The 22,051-nt window shown below is 40.8% G+C and overlaps 1 protein-coding gene across 2 annotated transcripts in view; it reads left to right on the top strand.

The window, feature by feature from the left end:
- The window catches only part of SIL1 (SIL1 nucleotide exchange factor), a 219,094-nt gene that overhangs the window by 131,004 nt on the left and 66,039 nt on the right, over positions 1-22,051 (top strand). For both annotated transcript variants that reach the window (XM_077911887.1, XM_077911886.1), the window contains exons 5-7: positions 1,955-2,054; positions 13,739-13,930; positions 19,458-19,579. In XM_077911887.1, coding sequence (XP_077768013.1) covers positions 1,955-2,054; positions 13,739-13,930; positions 19,458-19,579 — 414 coding nt within the window. The remainder of the gene's footprint in view (positions 1-1,954; positions 2,055-13,738; positions 13,931-19,457; positions 19,580-22,051) is intronic.

Below are 22,051 nucleotides of genomic sequence, written 5' to 3'. Positions count from 1 at the left end.
GTCAGTGATAGAAATTTGGGCATCATTGCCTGACAGATTTTCTTTTTTTTTTTTTTTTTTTTTGCCTGACAGATTTTTTAAAAGAACTAGGGAAAAATGTGGAGATAAAGAAGATTATTCAGGATTTAACTATAAGGCATTCCAGTATATAGGATTCAGGTAGGAGATGAGGAACCAGCAAAAGAGTCAAAGGAGGGAAGAAAGGGAAGAAGAAGCAGCAGAATGTAGTAACAAGAAACTAGGAAGGAGAGTGTTTCAAGGAGGGAAGGGTGAACTGTGTAAATGCTGCAGAGTGCTTGAGGAGCATGACATGAGTGAAGAGTCCATTAGTCCATTAATATGATCAATTATTTTAGTAATTTTAATGAGAAGTTTTAGTAGGGTGTGGGAACTGAATCTAGATTAGAACAAATAGCAGTGTAAGTAGCAGTCACGAATATGAGAATAGTGAATTAAGAAATGTGTTTATAAAGTTTTACTCTGAAGGAGAGCATGGAAATGGCATGATAATTAGAGACTCTGGAGTCAGAAGAGTCTTGATATATTCAAAGGAATAATCCAACCAAAGAGAGAAATTGAGGATGCAGAAAGGAGGGAGCAGTATAATAATGAGAGTTAAAGCTTTTGAAAAGGGAAGTGGGATCTGGAACATAAGGTTAATAGGAGCAAGGATGCTGTTATCCATTGCCATGGAAGGGAAAGCAGAGAATGTAGATTTGGTGGAAGTTGGTGTATAGAGCTGATGAGGGGAATATGAAGGGGTTCTTGATGATAGCATCTATTTTTGTGAGTGAAGAATGAAGTAAGAATACCAGCTGAAAGTGGTTTTATGTCTCTGTGTGCAGTCACACATGTGCACACTTGGGTGGGTGTATAGTTTGGGCTGAGAATGGGTGATGGCTAGTGGTCTGGAAGAGTGGGAGTTTACGGCAGTAAATAGAGATAAGATACATAATGGGATTTGTCCTGACCAAGTCTTAGAGGAGGGCGAGGGTAATCTGTTCAAGCTGTACCCTCAAATAGTTAGCTCTCTCTTAGGGATAAGGGGCAGTGGTATCCTCATGCTACTGGCTGTGGGTGATGCTTTTCTGGAATAGGGATCGTTTTTCCCTGCCTCTTAGGATTGTGGTATCAGTTGAATGAAATAATTTTAAAGGATTAGAACAGTGACTCACATGGTTACGTGCTCAAAAACTGGGAGTATTAGCTATTATTAATTAGTTTATGAGGATTGGGGTTTGGAAAAGGTGAGTGTTTTTCTCAGGGCTCCAAGGGATCTCTAGGCTGAATCAAAGACTAAATGAGTAAAGCCCTGGTTGCTTTTCTCTCTCTCCTTGGAGGCCAACTTTGGAAGATGGTTGGCTTTGCTTCTAGTCTTTGATATCTCAAGCTCATTCCTTGGTCAGGTTAACACATCCCTCCTGCATCTACTCTGTGCCCAGGAATTGATGTTAAGGTGTGAATTTATCCAACCTGTTTTTGTGAAGGAAGCTGCCTTGTGAAATCAGGCCATGTATATGTAAGGGAGGCTCAGGTCTGACTGGTCCCTTTACTAGAAGAATATAAATAGGGTGCTGTGCCCACTCTCCTCCAGGGGGTCCTGCTCTGTCACATGCTGTAGAATAGCATTGCACAAACATTCCAGATTTACTTCTGCTGAGTACCTTGCTGAAAGCTCTCCGTCCATGATAGGCCTCTGTCTGGCCCATGCATTTCCTCCTCTTTCATGAAATGAACCATCTTCAATTGTGTATTTTCTCCTCTACCTTCAAGGTAAAACTACCTGTTGACTTGTGGCTAACCAAAGGTGAAGCTAGAGTGGTACACTCTGAGTTTGAGCTGGCCTGGCTTGCTTTGTTTTGGAGTGTCAGCCCCCTACCCTATGGTGGGAGAAGTGGTTTTTTCTTGGGAAAGATGATGCTTCCGTCCTGACTCTAACCTTATCTTTGGACAGGCTGGACATCAACACCAACACCTACACATCTCAGGACCTCAAGAGCGCACTGGCAAAATTCAAGGAGGGAGCAGAAGTGGAGAGTTCAAAGGAAGACAAGGTATGTGATCTCTCCAGGGAGTTAGTAAGCCTAATGAATGGCCTTGATGGGAATCACTTCTTCCTGAAGCTGTTAAAATAAGCATGGGGTTATGACAATAATACTGGAATAATTTAAAGGGCAGTTAATACCAAATAAGAAATCCTTTATAGACTACTTAAAAAAATATACCAGTGCTGGGAGCATTTCATTGTGTAGGATCCAACTTTGCATTACATGGAAAATGAGGCATAAAGCAGAGATAATCATACTCTTCATTATTACAGACAAGAGTGAGGAGTATAGAGATTAAAACAGATCTTCTCACACTTGGATCAGATACAAGCTTAAGGAACAGAGCAGCTGGGCTGGGAAGGAAGCCTTGATCCTTGTCCTTGTCCTTTGAACATGTAGCAAATGTATTGCCTATTCCAGGCTTCAGGTTCCTTAAATGTACAACACAGTGGTAGAACAAGAGGATGGCTGAGGTTTCCTCCAGTTCTAAATTTGTGTACAAACTAAGGGAATGAAAAGGAGAAAGAGAGAGAATCATAGCCCTTTGCCCCTAATGTCTGGGAGGGCTTGTAGGTGCAGGCTTATACCAGAAAGAAATCTTACACTTGTGATGGATCATGAACTGATGTGATAGCCAGAGAATGTCCCACATCATTTTTTACATTTCCACTTGAGTCCTATCCTTGAAAGAAGCTCCTCTGATGGCTACTTTGGAGACCTTTCTAAGTTCTCTCTTCCTCTTATCCTCCTCACAGTCCTCTTTTGCTTTGTCTGTCTCTCTGCCAGTGCCCTGGAATCCTGGCACTATCTTGGAAGGGCAGCATCAGGTTCTTGACAGTTTGTATGTTAAGTGGAGGAAACCTTAGATCACTCAGATCCTTCAGAGCTAAGCATTTCTGGGACAAATGAGCCTTTTTCTTTTTCCTGGTGTCAGAGAGGACCTAATTAGGCTGTGTTAATATGCAGACCATGTTCTCCATGACTTCCCGCATCTTAGTGTAGTCACATTTGCCAACATGGAGAGGGTATATGGTATGAGAAGATAACTAGAAGGATAGCAGTAGCAGGAACAGTGGTTTTAGGAAAGTGATAGTTAAAATTTCATCCTACCACAGGTTAGGAGGGTGCGGAAAATCAAATACTCTCACCTGGTGAAGTTGAGGCCAGCAGAGGAGAACAATGTGTGCCTACGTGCTTAGAACAGAGATTGATGTTCCTGTGGCCAGGGGTTGGGCTCATTCTCACTCATCATCCCCTCACTATGTGCTCCATGTGGGCTTGATCCTTGTCTTCTCTGTGGGTGGTGGAAGACACTCTGTACCTCCATCTCTTCTCTTTGTTTTCTTTTAAGAAAATATTTTTAACCACACACCTATCAGAATGGCTAAAATGGACAGCTCAGGAAACAAATGTTGGTGAGATTATGGAGAAAGGGAACCCTTTTACACTGTTGATGAGAATGCAAACTGCTGCAGCCACTCTGGAAAACAGTATGGAGGTTTCTCAAAAGGTTAAAAATAGATTCCTTTATGATCCAGCAATTGCATTACTAGCTATTTACCCAAAGGACACAAAAATACTGATTTGAAGAGGTACATGCACCTTGATGTTTATAGCAGCGTTAACAACAGCCAAATTACTGCAGAGGCCAAATGTCCATCAGCTGATGAATGGATACAGAAGATGTGGTACACACACACAGTGAAACATTACTCAGCCATCAAAAGGAACGAAAGCTTGCCATTTGCAGTGATGTGGGTGGAGCTAGAGTGTATTATGCTAAATAAGAGAAAGACAGATACTATATGATTTCACTAATGTGGAGTATAAGAAACAAAACGGATGACCATATGGGAAGGGGGAAAAAGAGAGGGAAACAAACCATAAGAGACTCTTAATGATAGAGAACGAACTGAGGGTTGATAGAGGGAGGTGTGTGGGGGATGGGCTAGAGGGGTGATGGGTCTTAAGGAGGGTACTTGTGATGAGCACTAGGTGTTATATGTAAGTGGATGTTATATGTAAGTGGATGAGCACTAGGTGTTATATGTAAGTGGTAAGTTATATGTATGGATTCTGCTCCTTGAATCAATATTGCACTGTATGTTAACTAACTAGAATTTAAATGAAAATTTGAAAAAATAAAATAAAATATGTATTAAATGTAAAAGCAAGAGATGAAGTTTTCAGTTGATGGTTTTTGCAATTAAAAAGAATCCTCTCGGGATCCCTGGGTGGCGCAGCGGTTTGGCGCCTGCCTTTGGCCCAGGGCGCGATCCTGGAGACCCGGGATCGAATCCCACGTCGGGCTCCCAGTGCATGGAGCCTGCTTCTCCCTCTGCCTGTGTCTCTGCCTCTCTCTCTCTGTGACTATCATAAATAAATAAAAATAAAAAAAAAATTAAAAAAAAAATAAAAAAAATAAAAAGAATCCTCTCCCATTGCAAGAGGAGACCCCAAGAGCAGGACCCAAATGCAGGATCCCTTTTCAAGCTGGTTTAAGTCTGCTGCCATTTGGAAGATACAACTAATACACTCTTTCTTTACTTCTATGAGGTATAGATTGTTGGCTTCTTCACTTGAGGTGTTGGAGCCTGGTGTTTTTCTGCTGGTTTCATTTGGAGCCTGTTGGGATTGACTCAGTTCATTATCAGTGCCCTTGGGACTGGCAAATAAGTTGACTTGAAGTCACATGGGGAGTTTCTGACATGTCTCAAGCTCCTGGCTGCAAATGGCATTCTATTTTATGTTGTTTTTTTTTTTTCTATTTTATGTTTATCAGTATTTAAACTCAAGTTTATGGTGGCTTGCAAAAACAGGATGGTGCTTTTGCTATTTATAAAGACAATACTGTCAAATATTGTGGCATATCCTATCAATTGAGTGAATGTTTTTGTAACTTGGTTTTTTAGGGGGAAGGGCACCAATTCTTTTGTTTGTGTTGGTACCTTAGATTTAAATGAATTGGTCCTTCCCAGAATCCCTTGCCTTGTGGAAAAGCTCTATCTAGCCAAACAGATTTGGGCTGTTGCTATTGGATCTGATCTCTCTATACCTCTATTACCATACAAATGGCTTGATACTTTATTATGTCAGCTGTTGTTCACCTGTATCCTATAAATTGCTCCATTTAAAAATATGACCTTAAACTTTTGATGCTGAACAAGATAAAGTAGACTCATTTCTTACTATTTATCCTGCTAAGTACAACTAAAAACCTTGGACATGATGATATTAAAAGCAAGTATAAGAGGGCTCTAAAAGATAGGAAGAAGAAAGCAGACTGGCTTTCTTTTTTTTTTTTTAATTTTTATTTATTTATGATAGTCAGAGAGAGAGAGAGAGAGAGGCAGAGACATAGGCAGAAGGAGAAGCAGGCTCCATGCACTGGGAGCCCGACGTGGGATTCGATCCCGGGTCTCCAGGATCGCGCCCTGGGCCAAAGGCAGGCGCCAAACCGCTGCGCCACCCAGGGATCCCCAGACTGGCTTTCTTGAAGAATAACATGATTGGGCATTTTTTTGCCCTTTATATATCCCAGAGTGGGCATTGGAGAAGACTACATCTAGGAAATGCTAACAGGTACAGATAGAAAAAAGCCCAACTTTTTTTTTTTAATATTTTATTTATTTATTCATGAGAGACACAGAAAGAGAGGGAGGCGGGGCAGAGACCTAGGCAGAGGGAGAAGCAGGCTCCATGCAGGGAGCCCGATGTGGGACTCTATCCTGGATCCCGGGATCACACCCTGAGCCAAAGGCAGACCCTCAACCGCTGAGCCACCCAGGCATCCTAAAGCCCTACTCTTTCTAGAGAAATTACTAGGAAAAGGGCAGCCTAATAGAACTAAACCTTTTGGACAATGCTTTAGCCAAAGACCTGGTAATCTCCCACCCCACCCTTAATACCAGTGGAAGTTGAATGGGAAACTTGGATTTCCACCTCTCACTTGGTGGTAGCAGGCTGTCCTCATGCCTCCACCAGAATGGTATCAACAGAAGCCAAGTGGATAGGCTGAACTAATACATGCTATTGATGGCAGTGATACAGTGTGATGCAGTATTCTGTTACTTGACCAAGGTGGCATCAGTGAGCATTGAACAGAGAGCTGGAATTTCTATCCTCTGCCCAATGGTAGGAGATTATTCTCTGTTTCTCCTCCTGGTGTGGTACCCGCAGACACCAAGTGTAGAGCCTGATTTTCCACCCTCCATATGGGAGTAGAAGGCTGTTGCTTCTGTTGGGATGGTGGTGGTAGAGGCCAAGAAGGATATTTGAATGTCTTCCCCTACCTGACACTACCAAGGTGGTTTTTCACGTGGAGCAGAGGTGATGCCATTGTGTGTGTGTTGGTGAGTGAGAGGTGGTGGTGTTGGAGGGTCTGTAGTCTGACCTTATGCTTGATGGCACTGAGATAGTGAGGCATCAGTTTGCTCCCCACTCCATGGAGTTGTCAGTGAGAGTAAGTGAGGAGTCTGAACTTCCACCCTCACACCAGCAGTAATGAAGCAGTGTTTCAGTTCCCCTACCAGGTGATAAGAGGCCAAGGAAGGACATCTTGCCTATTGTAGAGAGTCCAGTGGTGACAATTGATGTTCCTCCACCTCCTAACTAGAGAGTAATGGTAGGATTTTGGAGAGAAGGGAGCTGGGGAAATGGATTTCACAAATGAAGTCTTGGGCTTGCTCTCTGGTGACCCACGTGAGAAACTGACTAGAATTAACACAGCAGAAGACTTGGGAACTGAAACACAGTGTGGAATATTGCCAGGTTTCTAGATGAGCCTTTGATAGGATATAAAGGAAACAGACTAAAACAACTCTGCAAAGGGTCTGGAAACTAAACTATCTTAGAATCATAGCAAGACAAGGACCAGTGTATTAAACATAAACATTTGGGCAGGCCCAGTGGCTTAGAGGTTTAGCGCCGCCTTTGGCCCAGGGCGTGATCCTGGAGACCCAGGATCGAGTCCCATTTTGGGCTCCCTGCATGGAGCCTGTTTCTTCCTCTGCCTGTGTCTCTGCCTCTCTCTCTCTGTGTCTCATGAATAAATAAATAAAATCTATATAAAAAAAAAAAAACATTTTAACTGCTTGCTGAAAAGGAAGAGGTAGTAGATTTCAGAATCTTAAAACTTGACACCCACAATGTCCAGGATACAAAAAATCAAATCTTGAACTAGGAAAGATAGTTAACAGATGCCAACAGTGAGATGACACAGAAATTGAATTACCTAACAAGGATTTTAAAGCAGTTATAAAAATGCTTCAGCAAATGATTATGAACACTAGAAAAAATGACAACTTCAGCAAAGAAGTAGATGATATAAAAAATCAAGTGGAATTTTTAGAACTCAAAAAATACAACTAAAAATGTTTGAAAATCACTGAATAGGGCTCAGCAGGGAAAGAGAAGAACCAGTAAACTTGAAGAGAGATAAAAATGACTATAAAATCTAAATAAATAGGAAAAAAAAATGGTTAGGGACCTGTGAGATTATAACAAAATAGTTAACGTTTCTGTCATTGGTGTCTTAGGAAGGGAGAAAGACTACTGAAAAATAATGAAAAAATACACTAAGAAATAAAGATGGAAGAATCCCCAAATATGGTGAAGGGCATAAATAAATAGATCCATGAAACTGAATTTTCAGTAGGATGAAAGTAGGATTTCTCTGGAGAAATCAACACCATAACTCTTAACAGTCAACCTCTGAAAAGTAAATACAGAAAAAATGTTGAAAACAGTCAGAAACAACATGCTACCTTAGGGACAATGATTGACAGTGCATTTTTCATTTGAAACTACTAAGACCAGGGACGCTTGAGTGGCCTAGCAGTGCATCTGTTTCAGCTCAAGGCATTGTGATCCCTGGTCCTGGGATCAAGTCCCACATCAGGCTCCCTGAAGGGAGCCTGCTTCTCCCTCTGCCTGTGTCTCTGCCTCTGTGTGTGTGTGTGTCTCATGAATAAATAAATTTTTTAAAAAAGGAAAGTAATGTTTGATAATTGAAGCAAAAATTACATCTTCTGTAGTTCCATATACATTCAATATGAATTTCACTGTCAGAGTTATCACTGTTAGTTTTTTTTACTGTACTTTCATTTTTCTTGGCCACTTTTCTTTTGATTATCCATTTTTATAAAATGTTACTTGAGTTTGTCATTGGAGGATGAGGAAATCCTACAACTACACACTTGACATCTGTATATGAACTGAGTGATGAATTTGCAGTGACCCATCGGATGGACTTGGAAAGAAGTGTTATGACCAGCCACTCCTCATCATAAACATTTATGTTACATTAGTGAGTTGTGGACTAAAGACCCAGTGGCAAAGTTTGTACTTTATGCAGTTACAGTTAAATGAAATTTGTAGTAACTGAAACTTGAGTAGTGTTGGGAGAACAGGGTTACTGAAGCTATAGTATTTGAACTTGATGGATATAAGATCTGTGCAAAGCAAAGACAGTATCTGATTAAAGACTTGTATCTAGAACATAAAGAACTTGCAAAGCTCAACAGTAAAAACCAATAACGTATTTAGAGAATGGAGAAAGGAAACCAACAGACAAATATTTCACTGACAAGGATTTGTGGATGGCAAATAAGCATATGAAAAGATGTTAAACATCATTAGCTTTTGGAGAAATGCAAATTAAATCTACAATGAACTATCACTATACAACTGTTAAAATACCTAAAACAAAAGTGGTGATAATGCTAAATACTGTGTGGAGATGTGGAGAAACTGTGTGTTACATACACTGTTGCTAAGTATGTAAAATGGTACGGTCACTTTGTGGAAAATAGGCAGTTTCTTATAAGACCAAACATGTTTAACGTATGACCCAGCAGATGTACTTGTGGGCATTTATCTTGAGTAATCAGAACTTGAATTTATATCAAAACCTTCATACAAGTATTTGTGTGACTTTATTCATAATAACCAACACCTGGAAACAACTCACATGTTCAACAGGTGCATGGTTAAGCAAACTCTACATCTCCATAATGGAATACCACTCAGCATTAACAATAAATGTGTGGTAACTTGGATAGATCTCAAGTATATTACGTTCATTAAAAAACTTACCTCAAAAGATTATAGACTTTGTGATTCCACCTTTATAACATTGTCTAAATGCCAGAATTAAAGAGGTAGAGAACAAATTAGTGGTTGCCAGGGCACAGGAGTGGGTGGGAGTGTGAGTTGCAGATATAAGGGTCAGCACAGTGGAGCTGTTTGGTGGTGGTGGAATAGTTCAGTAGCCTGATTGTTCTGGGATACATGAATATATATATATATTGGATAAAATTGTGTAGAATAATACATATGCACATACATGCAAGCGTGCACATGTATAAGCTGGTAAAATCGGAGTAAGGCTTATAGTCTAGTTAACACTATGGTACCTTTGTCATTTTCTTTGTTTTATTAGTGTACTGTTGTTATGTAAGATGTTACCATCAGGGTAAGCTGAACCAAAGGTACGTAGCACTTTCTATAATATTTTTGTAACTTTCTTTGAGTTTATAATTATTGCAAAATAAAAAGTTTTCTTCCCCCCTTAAAAACGGGCCTCTCCCTGAGGGCCCAGTACATGTCACTTTCATGAGGTGGAGATGACTTATTTCTTACCCTGTTCACTTGCCTGTCATCCCACAGCTCTAGGCAGTGACTCAGCTTCCCCAGACCTCTTTGCCCTGTCTTTGGCGACCGTCCAGAGTCCTTTAGCTCGGTGTAGGGAGAACATTTCACTATTGTTTTAGCCCAAAGAAGCAGGATATGACATCCCCTAGATGTGATTGCTCTGCTAGAAGCTTATCTTTTTTAAGGGAGGCTGATTCATTTCTTTGGTTGATGTTTCTGTGGAGTACTTGTAACTGGAGAGAAAATACATAGGTAATAGATGAGCAATTTGGAGCTGACAGCTGCTCATCATTCTGCTTTTTATAAATATTCGTGCCTTTTAATTTTTCTTGGAAGATAGAGACGCATACCACTGTGACCTTCCGGACTCTATTTATAAGCACTGTCCTCTAAAATTGGGAAGAAAATGGGAGTGTCACATGTATAAAATATCTAATTAAAGTCTTTTATTCACCTCCAACATAAATTCATTTAAAAATTTTTGTATGTGTGTAGGGTGGGGAGGTATTGAGAGAAAATTGAGACTTGAGTGTAGTACATACAGTAATTTAGCCACTTCAAACAGTTGAACAAATTGTACACCTGTAGTTAGATTGACAGTAATGACAGTGATTTAATTTTCATCAGCAAATTGTTCCCCTGATAGCTCTTTTACCCACAGTTTGCTATATCCCGGTTTCTTTAAAATGTGGCTGAATTGGGCAGGGCAAAGTAAAGATCTTCAATGATGGTAGAAGATACAGAGCCAAGGTATAAATTATTCCACCTTAGATCTCAACCTTTTCAACTGAGGTTAGGGGTTAAAGGTGGGCTTGCATTGCTTCCTCTGACCTCTGATTGCAACAAGAAGACTTTCCATTCTTCTTGAACAGGAGAAGTCAGACTGGGATAAGTGAACCTTGGAAAATCTTGAGTGTGTTTTTGGGGTAGAGAGCTATATGGGTAGACTGAGGGTTCTCTTCTGTGGGCATCGTAAAAGGTTCAGGTGTGCCTTGAAGATAGTATGGGTTTGATTCTAGACCACTGCAATAAATCAAGTCAGTTTAATTCTTTTGTTTACTAGTGCATATATGAGTTACGTTTACTCTGTACTGCAGTCTACTAAATGTGCTATAATATTATGTCTATAAAATAATGTACACACCTTAATTCAGAAAGTACTTGATTGCTAAAAAATGCTATAACTACCTCAAGCTTTTGGTCAGTTGTAATCATTTTGCTTGTGGAGGGTCTTGCCTCAATGCTGATGGTTACTTGACTGATGAGGGTGGTGGTTGCTGAACGTTAATGTGGCTGTGGCGATTTCTTAAGACAACAGTGAAGTTTGCCACCTTGAACAATTTCATGAGTAGTTTCTCTGTAGCATGTGATGCTGTTTGATAATATTATACCGCAGTAGAACTTCTCTCAAAATTGGAGTCAATTCGGGATACCTGGATGGCTCAGTGACTGAGCATCTACCTTCAGCTCAGGTCATGATCCTGGGGTCCTGGGATTGAGTCCCGTATTGGGCTCCCCACAGGGAGCCTGCTTCTCCCTCTGCCTATGTCTGTGTGTTTCTCATGAATAAGTAAATAAGATTTCTAAAAAAAAAAAAAATTGGAGTCAATTCTCTCAAACCCTTCTACTTGTAGAATACTACATCAACTGAGTTTCTAGTATTCTAAATCCTTTGTTGTCCTCTCAACAGTCTTCACAGCATGTTCACTAGGAGTAGATTCCATTTCAGGAAACTACTTTCTTTGCTCACCCATAGAGGCAATTTTTCATTTGTTAAAGTTTTATCATATTGCAATAATTGAGTCACATTCTCAGGCTCCACTTCTAATTTTAATTTTATTGATATTTCCACCACATCTGCACTTAATTTCTCCACTGAAGACTTGAACTCATCACAATCATCCATGAGTGCTAAATTGACTTCTTCCAAACTCCTATGCATGTTGATAGTTGGACCTCTTCCTATTATGTTCTTTTTTTTTTTTTTAAGATTTTATTTATTTATTCATGAGAGACACAGGGAGAGAGAGAGGCAGAGACACAGGCAGAGAGAGAAGCAGGCTCCATGCAGGGAGCCTGATGTGGGACTCGATCCCAGGTCTCCAGGATCAGGCCCTGGGCTGAAGGCGGCGCTAAACCGCTGAGCCACCCAGGGTGCCCCCATTATGTTCTTAATGGTATCTAGAATGGTGAATAGTTCTCAACAGGTTTTTAGTTTACTTTGCTCAAATCCATTAAAGGAATCACTATCTATGCCAATTATAGCCTAATGAAATGTATTTTCTTGTTATATTATAAATAAGATTTGAAAGTCAAAATGACTCCTTGATCCATGGGATGCAGAATAGATGTTATGTTAGCAGGCATGAAAATAACATTAATCTCATACATCTCCTTAGTGCTCTTGGGTGACGAAGTGCATTCATTGTCCATAAGCAGTAATATTTTGGGGGAAAAATTTTTTTTCTGACAGTAGGTCTCAACATTGATCTTACCATATTTAGTAAACCATGTTTAAATAGGCATGCTGTGATCCAGGCTTTGTTGTTCCATTTATAGTGGACAGGCCAAGTAGATTAAGCTTAATTCTTATGGGCTGTATGATTTTTGGAATAGTAAATAAACATTGGTTTCAGCTTAAAGTCAGCAGCTGCATTAGGCCCTAACAAGAAAATCAGCCTGTGCTTTGAAGCCCGGCATTGACTTCTCTTTCCTAGCTCTGTATGTCTTAGATGGTATCTTCCAATAGAGGGATATTTCATCTATATTGAACATCTGTTGCTGAGTGTAGCCACCTTCATGAATTAGCTAGATCTTCCAGATAACTTACTGCAGCTTGCATATCAGCACTTGCTGCTTCACCTTGCACTTTAATGTTACGGAGATGACTTGTTTTCTTAAACCTCATGAATCAACCTCTGCTAGCTTCAGACTTTTCTTCTGCAGGTTCCTTACCTGCAGCTTTCATAGAATTGGAGAGATTTTAGGGCCTTGCTCTGGATTAGGCTTTGGTTTAAGGAAATGTTATGGCTGGTTTGATCTTCTATCCAGACCCCTAAAACTTTCTCCATATTAGCAGTGCCACTGTTTTGCTTTCTTATCACTTGTGTGTTCACTGGAGTAGTACTTTCAGTTTCCATCAGGAACTCTGCATCTATAATTTGGCTAACTGGCACAAGAGTCCTGTCTTGGGCTGCCTGGGGGGCTCAGAGGTTTAGCAGCACCTTCAGCCCAGGGCCTGATCCTGGAGACCTGGGATCGAGTCCCACGTCAGGCTCCCTGCATAGAGCCTGCTTCTCCCTCTTCCTGTGTCTCTGCCTCTCTCTCATGAATAAATAAATAAAATCTTAAAAAAAAAAAAAAGAGTCTTGTCTTTTGGTATCTCAGCTTTTGACATGCCAGCCTCACTAAGCCTAGTCATCTCTAGCTTTAAAGTGAGACATGAGACTCCTTCTTTCACTTGAACACTTAAGAGGTCATTATAGGGTTATTACTTGGCCTAATTTCAGTATCACTGTGTCTCAGGAAATATAGGCCCAAGGAGAAGCAGAGAGAGGAGGGAATTAATTGCCTATCAGTGGAACAGTCAGCACACAACATTTATCAGTTAAGTCACTGTCTCACATGGGTGTGGTTTGTAGCACCCAAAACAATTACAATAGTAACATAAGATACCACTGATCACAGACCACCATAACAAATATAATAATAATGAAAAAATTTGAAATATTGCAAGAATTACCAAATGTGACACAGAGTGAGCAAATGCTGTTGGAAAAATGGTGCTGGTAGAGTAGCTAAATGCAGGTTTCCATAAACCTCCAATTTGTAAAAAACATAACATCTCTATGTGTGACAAAATGAAGTGCAATAAGATGAGGCATTCCTGTTGGGGAATTTTTTGATAGTACAGATGAAAGGTTTTGAATCCTGGAGCAGCAGCTCTGCGAGAATGGGCATTCATGGTAAACGACAAGTGTCCTGGGGAGATATCTCCAATTGATCTAATTATCTCTTTACTTCAATTATCTTCTTAGGCAAGACAGGCCAAGGTTAAACGACTCTTTCGCCCCATTGAGGAGCTGAAGAAGGACTTTGAGGAGCTAAATGTTGTCATTGAGACTGACATGCAGATCATGGTACGGCTGATCAACAAGTTCAATAGTTCCAGCTCTAGCCTAGAAGAGAAGATTGCTGCTCTCTTTGATCTTGAATATTATGTCCATCAGGTATAGTATTTTTTTTCCATAAATCTGACTTTTAAGTAACATCTTCAGCAACAAACCTGCCTGCCCTAAATCCTAAGAAAATAGCATCAACATCTTTACTTATCTCTCAGGGCTTATAGTAGTTTTAACCTAGGCCAATAGCTATAAGATACATTCTAGAAGAAAAGGCTAATCTTTTTTTTTGTTTTGTTTTGTTTTTTTTGTTTTGTTTTGTTTCTAATCTTTTTTTCATTTGCAGTCTTAACTCCATTAGTTTTTCAACACCAATTATACAATAGGGGCAAAACAGCCATGGTCCCTGTTTCATGTAGCTTATAGTCTGAAAGAGGGAATAATTAAATAATGAACAATTGAATAACGAGCAAGTAACAATATAATAATGAGATAACTTGAACTTGAGGTTGTGATAAGGGCTCCAGAAAGTAGTCTGGGAGTATATAACGGGAATTTAGCCTAATCAGGGGTATTGAGAAAGGCTTTTGTAGATCAAGTTTTATTGGGGCACAGCTACATCTGTTTCCTTATGTATTGTTGTTTTGGGCTATTTTTATCCTAGCAGTGCAGAAGTTGAAGAGTTGTGACAGAAATCTTGTGGCTGACAAAACCATAAATAATTACTATCAGGCCCTTTGGAGAAAGTTTGCCAACCCTTGAATCAGAGTACTATAGGCAGAGGAAACAGCATGTGCAAAGATTTTGAGGTTGAGAAGAGCTTGGAGAGATTAAGGACCTGGGAAATACTGGAGAGGGTAGCATAGATAAAGTGAAAAGGTTAGAGATTCAGAGAGGTGGAATTGGGAATATCATGCTCTTTATGATTTTATCCTTGATTTTAAGACCCCCTTGGAGAGTTTGCAGCAGGGAAAAGACTGATCACACTTGTGCCATAATTATAATAGTTAATATTTATTGAGCATTCTCATATACAAAGCACTTATTCAAGTACTTTGTACGCACTAATTTGTACGTACTAATTCATTGACTTCCATAGCTGCCTTATGAGTGGGCGCTGTTACAAGTTCCATTGTATCACTGAGGCAAATAAGACACAGGTCACACCTAATATTGCCCAAAGTCACCCAGTTAGTGAGTGGTAGAGCTGGGATTTACAACAAGGTCTGTCTGACCCTAAACTGCTCTTAACCTTTTGGTCACTCTGTCTCCTAGGATACTGGAATCTTTTAATGAAGCTCAAAAAGACATAGGTAGATCTAAGGAGAAGGAGCAAGAGAATTCACTTATTTATTAAATAAATTAATTTACTGCATGCCTGTTAAGTCCCAAGAACTATTTCAGGCACTTAAAATACATCTGTGAACAAAATTGGAGCTTAGCTACCAGCAGAGACAGATAAATAATAAACATAAATAATAAGTAAATTATAGACAGTGTGTTTAAAGTTGACAAATACTATGGGAAAATAAAAAGTAGTTCAGAGTGAGGATTGGCATTGTTGGGAAGGTGCATCTCAGGCAGGAGAAACAGCAAATACTAAAGCCCTAAGGTGGGAACATGACTAGTGTGTTGGTGGGATCAGGGCAAGTCAGTGTGGTTGGAGCTAAAAGAGGAGAGAGGGATGTAGATGAAGATGGGAGGAAGTTCATGGACCACCTTGTTGACCATGGAAAAGAGAATATGAAACTGGACATTATTAGAGGCTGTTGAGCAGAAGAACAACATGCTCTGACTTATTTTTAAAGGATCCCTCTGCCTGCTTTGTTGGGAATTAGACTGGAGGCAGGGGGTGTGGGTAGAAGCACGGAAACCAGATAAGAGGCTTTTGCTGTAATTCATACTAGGGATGATGGTGGCCCAGGAAGACTGTGTAATCATAATCAAAAGCTTGTTTGAGATCCTCATCAAGACACAGATCTTCAGCATCCTCCCACACATGACTGCGTCCTTGTTCTCTATAAACTAGGCTAAAAGACTTTCTTTCTTTTGGATTTTGCCAGCCTTTGTGGTGAGAGAGGATGAGTGTATACAGTATCTGCAGGAATTATGATGCGGCCTCTTCATCTTCTTTCTTTGCTCATAACTCTTTCTCAGGACTCAAATAGCAAGTCTATGATCCTCTTAGAGAGAAAGTGGGCCTGAGTTCTCTTTACTCTTTCCTGTCTTGCTCTCCAGGGTAAAAAACAAGAATTCCAGCAGCTTTTCCGTTACAGGTATTTAAAGGATTAAGGATCTTGGGGGTTATTGGCCAACTTCGTCCTACTCTGATCTTGGCAGCTTTTATTTTTTCTCATTTAACATACTTGGATGGCTCTTTAGGTATCAGGTTTCTGTAGGCTCTCCCTTTAATTGAGCATAAAAGGCCAAAATGACTGGAGTGCTGATCATTCCTAGAGGGGAGTGAATGCACAGGAGGCTGGTAGGGCCCTGACAGAATTTTGTTTTATGCAAGTCTGCCTGTTATCTGGCAGTGTTATCTCTAGGGTGACATCCTATTTTGCTTTTACGGGTTACTAGGTGGAGTAAAGTTTCTTGGGTGTCACCTAACTCAATCTGAGGTCAGACCAAGAACCTGTTCCCTGGTGAGGCCAAACTTCTCTTTAGCAGAAGAGTCATATATGTTCTGAGTCATTAGCCTTTGGATTGGAAACACATGGCCCTTGCTTTGGGCTGGTGTGTCAGGCTATCATGCAACAGTGTTGGGTTGTGATTTCACAGGGGAATTAAAGAAGACCTGGCTTAACCTTTAATTCTAGTTGTGATGGGGGAATTTAGGAAATTTAATGCTAGCTTTGAGGAAGATGGAACTTCTTTTGCCATGGGCTTCAAAGACCCAAACTGAATCTGCCCAAATTTTCTCGCAGCCATATTGGAATTATCTTTAAAAAAATTTTTTTTGGGGGGCAGCCCAGGTGGCTCGGTGGTTTAGTGTCGCCTTCAGCCCAGGGCATGATCCCGGAGACCCAGGATCAAGTCCCACGTGAGGCTCCCTGTATGGAGCCTGCTTCTCCCTTTGCCTGTGTCTCTGCTTTTCTCCCCACCCCCCTTTGTGTCTCTCATAAATAAATAACTAAATAAAATCTTAAAAAAATTTTTTTTTAGAGTGTGTGTGCATGCGCCCATGGGAGGTGTGAGGGGCAGAGGGATAGAGAATCTCCAGCAGACTCTCCATTGAGCATGGAGCCCAATGCGGGACTTGATCCCACAACCCTGAGATCACGACCTTAGCCAAAATCAAGAGTCGGATGCTTAATCAACTGAGCCACCCAGATGTCCCAGCCATATTGGAATTATTAAACAGGATTTGTGGAAAGTTAAACCATGTGTTTGGAAAACGGTTGTGAGTTACTTACAAGGTGCAGCCTCTTCCTGCCCCAGGTACCCTGGGTACTCTTGTTGGCCTTTCCTAACGTCATCTCAGTTATTTACCACAGTTTGTCCCTTTCTCTGTTTCCTGTTTTCTCATTATCCGGCCAGTGCTCTGGTTCTCTCTTTTCCTCTGGAGTATTGGCACAGTTCCCTAGTGTGTCCTTCCTCATGTGCTCCCTCCCTCTACCTTGAGTTTCTGTCTACCTGTCCCACATCATCCTGAAGACACCCTGGGGAAAGCTGTGGCCCCAGATCTAGATGAGGAGCTGAAGACCTAGGCCCTGATCCTGCCTTCTCTTGTGTGATGCTGAACAGGACCCCAGATTTTGGAGCTTGATCTTCTGAGTGTACAGTGGGCAGAATGAGTCTTTTTTTTCTTGATCTTCAGTGAAATAACAAATGAGAAAACATTGAAAAGGTTGAGGTGCTTCTATAAATGTTAGAATTTATAACACCCTGAATTGTCTTTGTAATAACAAACTGCATCTGCAACAGAACTTCTGTGATTCTGGGCTGTATTGCTTTGGCATAGTGTTAGACTGGCAGCTGCTCTGTTAGGAACTCCTGCCGGCTTTGACAAGTAGCCACCCCAGGCATTGAACAGCAGGACTCTGAGCCATGGCTTTGTTATCCATAAAACTTGGAGGAGGGAGGATAAAAAAGAGACAGTGAGTTCTTAGATTTTAAAACTAGAGTGTGTAAAAAAGAAAGGCTCATGAAGTATTATTTGAACTTATGTCAGCCAGACACCCAGCTCTGAGTCTCCCTAGTTGGCTGGCCTGTGGTCCAGTAATAACTCCTCTTCACAAGGACACATTGAGGCAGAAAAATCCCAGCCCTGACTTGGGGGCCCTTGTGGCAGAGTAGACCCCAGTTTGCTTCAGGACCGTGAAGAGATTGGCCTTCTCTTCAGGTCTCTGGAACCAGGGACCCATCCACTTTGTTGTCACAGATGCCTCAGGTTGCCTTTTTTACTCACAGTGGAGTTTATTTTAGTAACATTTTTTTCTGATCATATTTGTTCATTGGTTTAACAATTATTTATTGAGCACCTAGTATATGCTTAGCATTCTTCTAATCACTAGACCTGCAACAATGGACAGAAAAAAACCCGTTCTTGTGGAGTTTATATCAGAATATATAAAAATGATCTTCTAAGGGTAAAAACAGTCTAGGTCCACCCAGAAACAGGTAGAGTCAAAGGCCTTCAAACTCAATTTCTCTATTACGGTCTTTGTCTAGTTTGGAAGGGCATAGGCAAGTAGGAAATGGAGGCATCTGGAGGAAAGAGGTGGATAGCAGTGCCATTGTTAGGCCAGCTGTCTGCATTTTCCTGATGATTTGTAGAGTGGGATCAGCCAGTGGGCAAGAGGCAGCCTTTGTAGCAACAGAGGTATTTCCAGGGCAGACTATAGTTACTGCATGGAGAAAATAGAATCCAGTGACCTTTCTGAGCAAATTAAGTTTTCTTATTCCAGGATACTAAGGAAGCCTGGGGAATGAGATTCCCTATAGAATAAAAGAGAAATAGTCTAGACTTGGGGTTTGGGACCTTAAAGGGTAGCTTAGACCAGTGCTGTTTGATAGAATTGTATTTGATTATGGAAATGTTATGCACTATCAATAACAGCCACTAGCCAGTAACAAAAGCCTAGAGTACAGCCTTTGAGAGAAAGAGTTCTGTGCAGATTTATTATGAATGTTCTCAGAATCAGTCACTCTTAGAGGATTTAGAGGAAGAGAGCCTTAGAAGATGAAGTGAGGAAGAGAGAGGATTTCTTTTAGTGTCTGCTGCTTCCACTGCCCACATTGGGACTGGGCATGAACAGAAAGCATGGCACCATTTAGTAGTCCTGATGATGCCAGATCTTTGTGTTAACAGCTTGTGATTCGTTATGGTGTTAGAATTTTCCAGGGCATGTTTGGCATAAGCCATAGCTAGGTGCCATTTTTGCCATTTCTGCCATTTCCCACATAGATGCTCATAAATCATGTGAGATAAAATGAATTAGAAATCTCAAATTTAAGAATTTAATTTGTTTTTACAGATCTTTTCTAGTTGGTAAGAATGGCCACCCTTTCTTTTTACTTGGCTTTTTAGTGTTTTTTTTTTTTTTTTTTGAATAGTCATCAAATAAAGACAATAAAAAGGGCTCTTCTTTCCTTGATGACTGTACTATACTAAGCTGTGCCTTTGTTGCAGATGGATAATGCACAGGACCTGCTTTCCTTCGGTGGCCTTCAAGTGGTGATCAATGGGCTGAACAGCACAGAGCCCCTGGTGAAGGAGTATGCTGCGTTTGTGCTGGGGGCTGCCTTTTCCAGGTAAGCAACATGGATGGGCATCCCATTGGCCAGGACTGTTAGGGCCCCTCAGGTGAAGTCTAGCTTTACTTTTGGCCCGATTGGCCTGGAAGAAGGTTACACTTCAACTCTTGTACATCTCTATCTATACTTCAGTGTAATCCTAATGAAACTAAGAATTTGATTCTGCCCTTACTGAAGTAGATACAAATTTTCATCATGTCGTTACCATTCATAACTCTCTGTTCCCTCTCATCTTAGGGACATTTAATACTGTATTTTAGGTCACGTTCTCTGTTGTATTAAGAGCTAATACAAAGTTAGACCACCCATAGCTGGTTGAGTGGGAGGGAATGAATTCTAAGAGTTGATCCTTTCGCAGTGAAGCTACATCTGGTGGTGAGTATAATGTGAACCTGACTGAGGAAGGACTTTTGAGGGGAATATGCTTTCTCCTTATTGTCTGGTACCAGTCAGTATTGTCTGGTACTCTCTGGGTTGGAATTTGTTTAAATTTTAGTTAGTCTGGCTTATGCTAGAAGAGTGGGGAGACAGCATCTCTAAAGAGTGGGTGCGGAAAGATGTGTGGGCATGACATCATTCCACTAAACAAGTCAAGATGTCTTCAAGCTACAGTTGACCCATTGGAGCTCTAGTTCATTTCTTTTTTGAAAATCTGTTCTTAGGACTATTTGTGTCTCTAAAATAGGAACCAGTATTCTGATTGTTGGTAGAGGATCATGGGTGGTAGCTATTAGGGGTTGCTCTGCTTGTGTGTAAGGATTAACATGTTGTAGAAGAAAGGCTACTGTAAACATTTTTGCCATTCTGGGTTTTATTTTGAAAAGATTTCCTTTGCTTTTCATCCATTGCTAATTGTTATTTAATCAGAATCTCAGTCTTCTTACTGTGAAAGCCTTTTGTGTGTGTGTGTGTGTGTGTGTGTGTGTGTGTGTGTGTGTGTGAAAGGGTCTTAGTAAATTGAGGGGCAAATCTGGTAAGGCTGGAAGAGCTGTTCCAGGAGGGGCCTTGCTGGCCTCTGTGCCCCTTATCACCAACCTTCTTTCTTCTTCAAGCCCTGGTTATCCTGTGGTTGTTTTTGACAGTCAAGGGTGTGGCTTCCAGGGCACTCTGCCTACCTTGGTCTCACCTACCAGACCTGGACCATCCCTCAGGAGACCTGAGGAGATGTTTGCTTGTGCATCTCCTGAAGGGGTGGAGAATCGCTGAGTTTGTCATAGTTAGCTGTGATTTCAGCACTAGAGAGAAGTCTTACCCTTGTGGCTTTAGAGGCTTGAGAACTTAGAGAAGCTCACTCTTTGTTTCTCAAGCCGTGATATAACTAAATCATACATTATTAACCTCTCTCCTCAGACTCTTTTTGGAATTCTTTCCTGTCATCCCAAGTACCTTCTTTCCTCTTTCAGCATGAGCAAATTGTCCTATGTATCCCTTGCTGTTGCTTCTGGAAACACATTTCTTGGGGGAAACTGTAACATCTTCATGTTACATCTTATTTAAAGAGGACTAACTAAGTGACTTGAGGAGCATGCATTAGGCCTGCCCAACAGGCCATAACTCACCTAGGGGTGTGCCAGTGTATGGTGTTATTAAGACTTTTTTGTGACTGTATTAGCGTAAGACCGTGTTAACATTTATGTGGCATCACTAAAATTAAATAGAGATAAATATAAAATATCGCAACTTAGTGTTTTGGTGGCAGGCAAACTGCTGTATCCAAAATGTTCTATATGGGCTTTTGATGGCTCACTGGAGGGCAATTACAGTGGCAGCATGGTATGGCGCCAGAGCTTTTGGAAGCCAAAAGCAGGCTCCCTAAACATCATGAAAATGTCAGGCTTTATGCAAAGAGGAACTTAGTGCAAGGTAATTATTTCTGTGCAGGGAGGCAGTCTGATATTATTTACTGCTAATGTCCTAAGTGTTGGTTTTGCAGCTCCCTACCTGCCCATAGCATACAGGTGTGTACACACATACCACATGTGTACACACACACTGTGTGATTGGATGAGCTTGCTCTTTGTCCAGAGGGCATTCAAGGGATAGCGAGCATGGCAGAATCATGGAGTCCCAGGACTTGGGAGTGTTTATTTTAGACATCATTCCTTCTAGTTTTCTGCTTATGGACTGCTCATCCAGCCCAATATTTGAGTATGTGGGAGGACCAGACAGACCAGTGCACCAGGCATCAGAAAATCCAGGTTCAAGTCCAGTGTCTGTTATTTACCGACTATCCATGAGCAAGCGATTTCACCTTTTTAAGCCTCACTTTTTCAACTGTTAACTAAAAGCAATGATAGCTATTTTCTGCATTTCATAACATTGAGTGAATATGAAATAACATACAAATCTTGTGAAAAAGCTTGTAAAGCACCTGTCTATGAGAAGGGGTGTAACATCATCATGCTCCTTTTTACTATGAGTTTTCACTGTAAGGCAACTTCTACTTCTGTTTTCACAGTACAAACCTGT

This window comes from Canis aureus, chromosome 10 (assembly GCF_053574225.1).
Source record: "Canis aureus isolate CA01 chromosome 10, VMU_Caureus_v.1.0, whole genome shotgun sequence".
Taxonomy (NCBI): Eukaryota; Metazoa; Chordata; class Mammalia; order Carnivora; family Canidae; genus Canis; species Canis aureus.
Note: the sequence above shows the minus strand (reverse complement) of the source record. Positions and strands in the feature narration are given on the sequence as shown.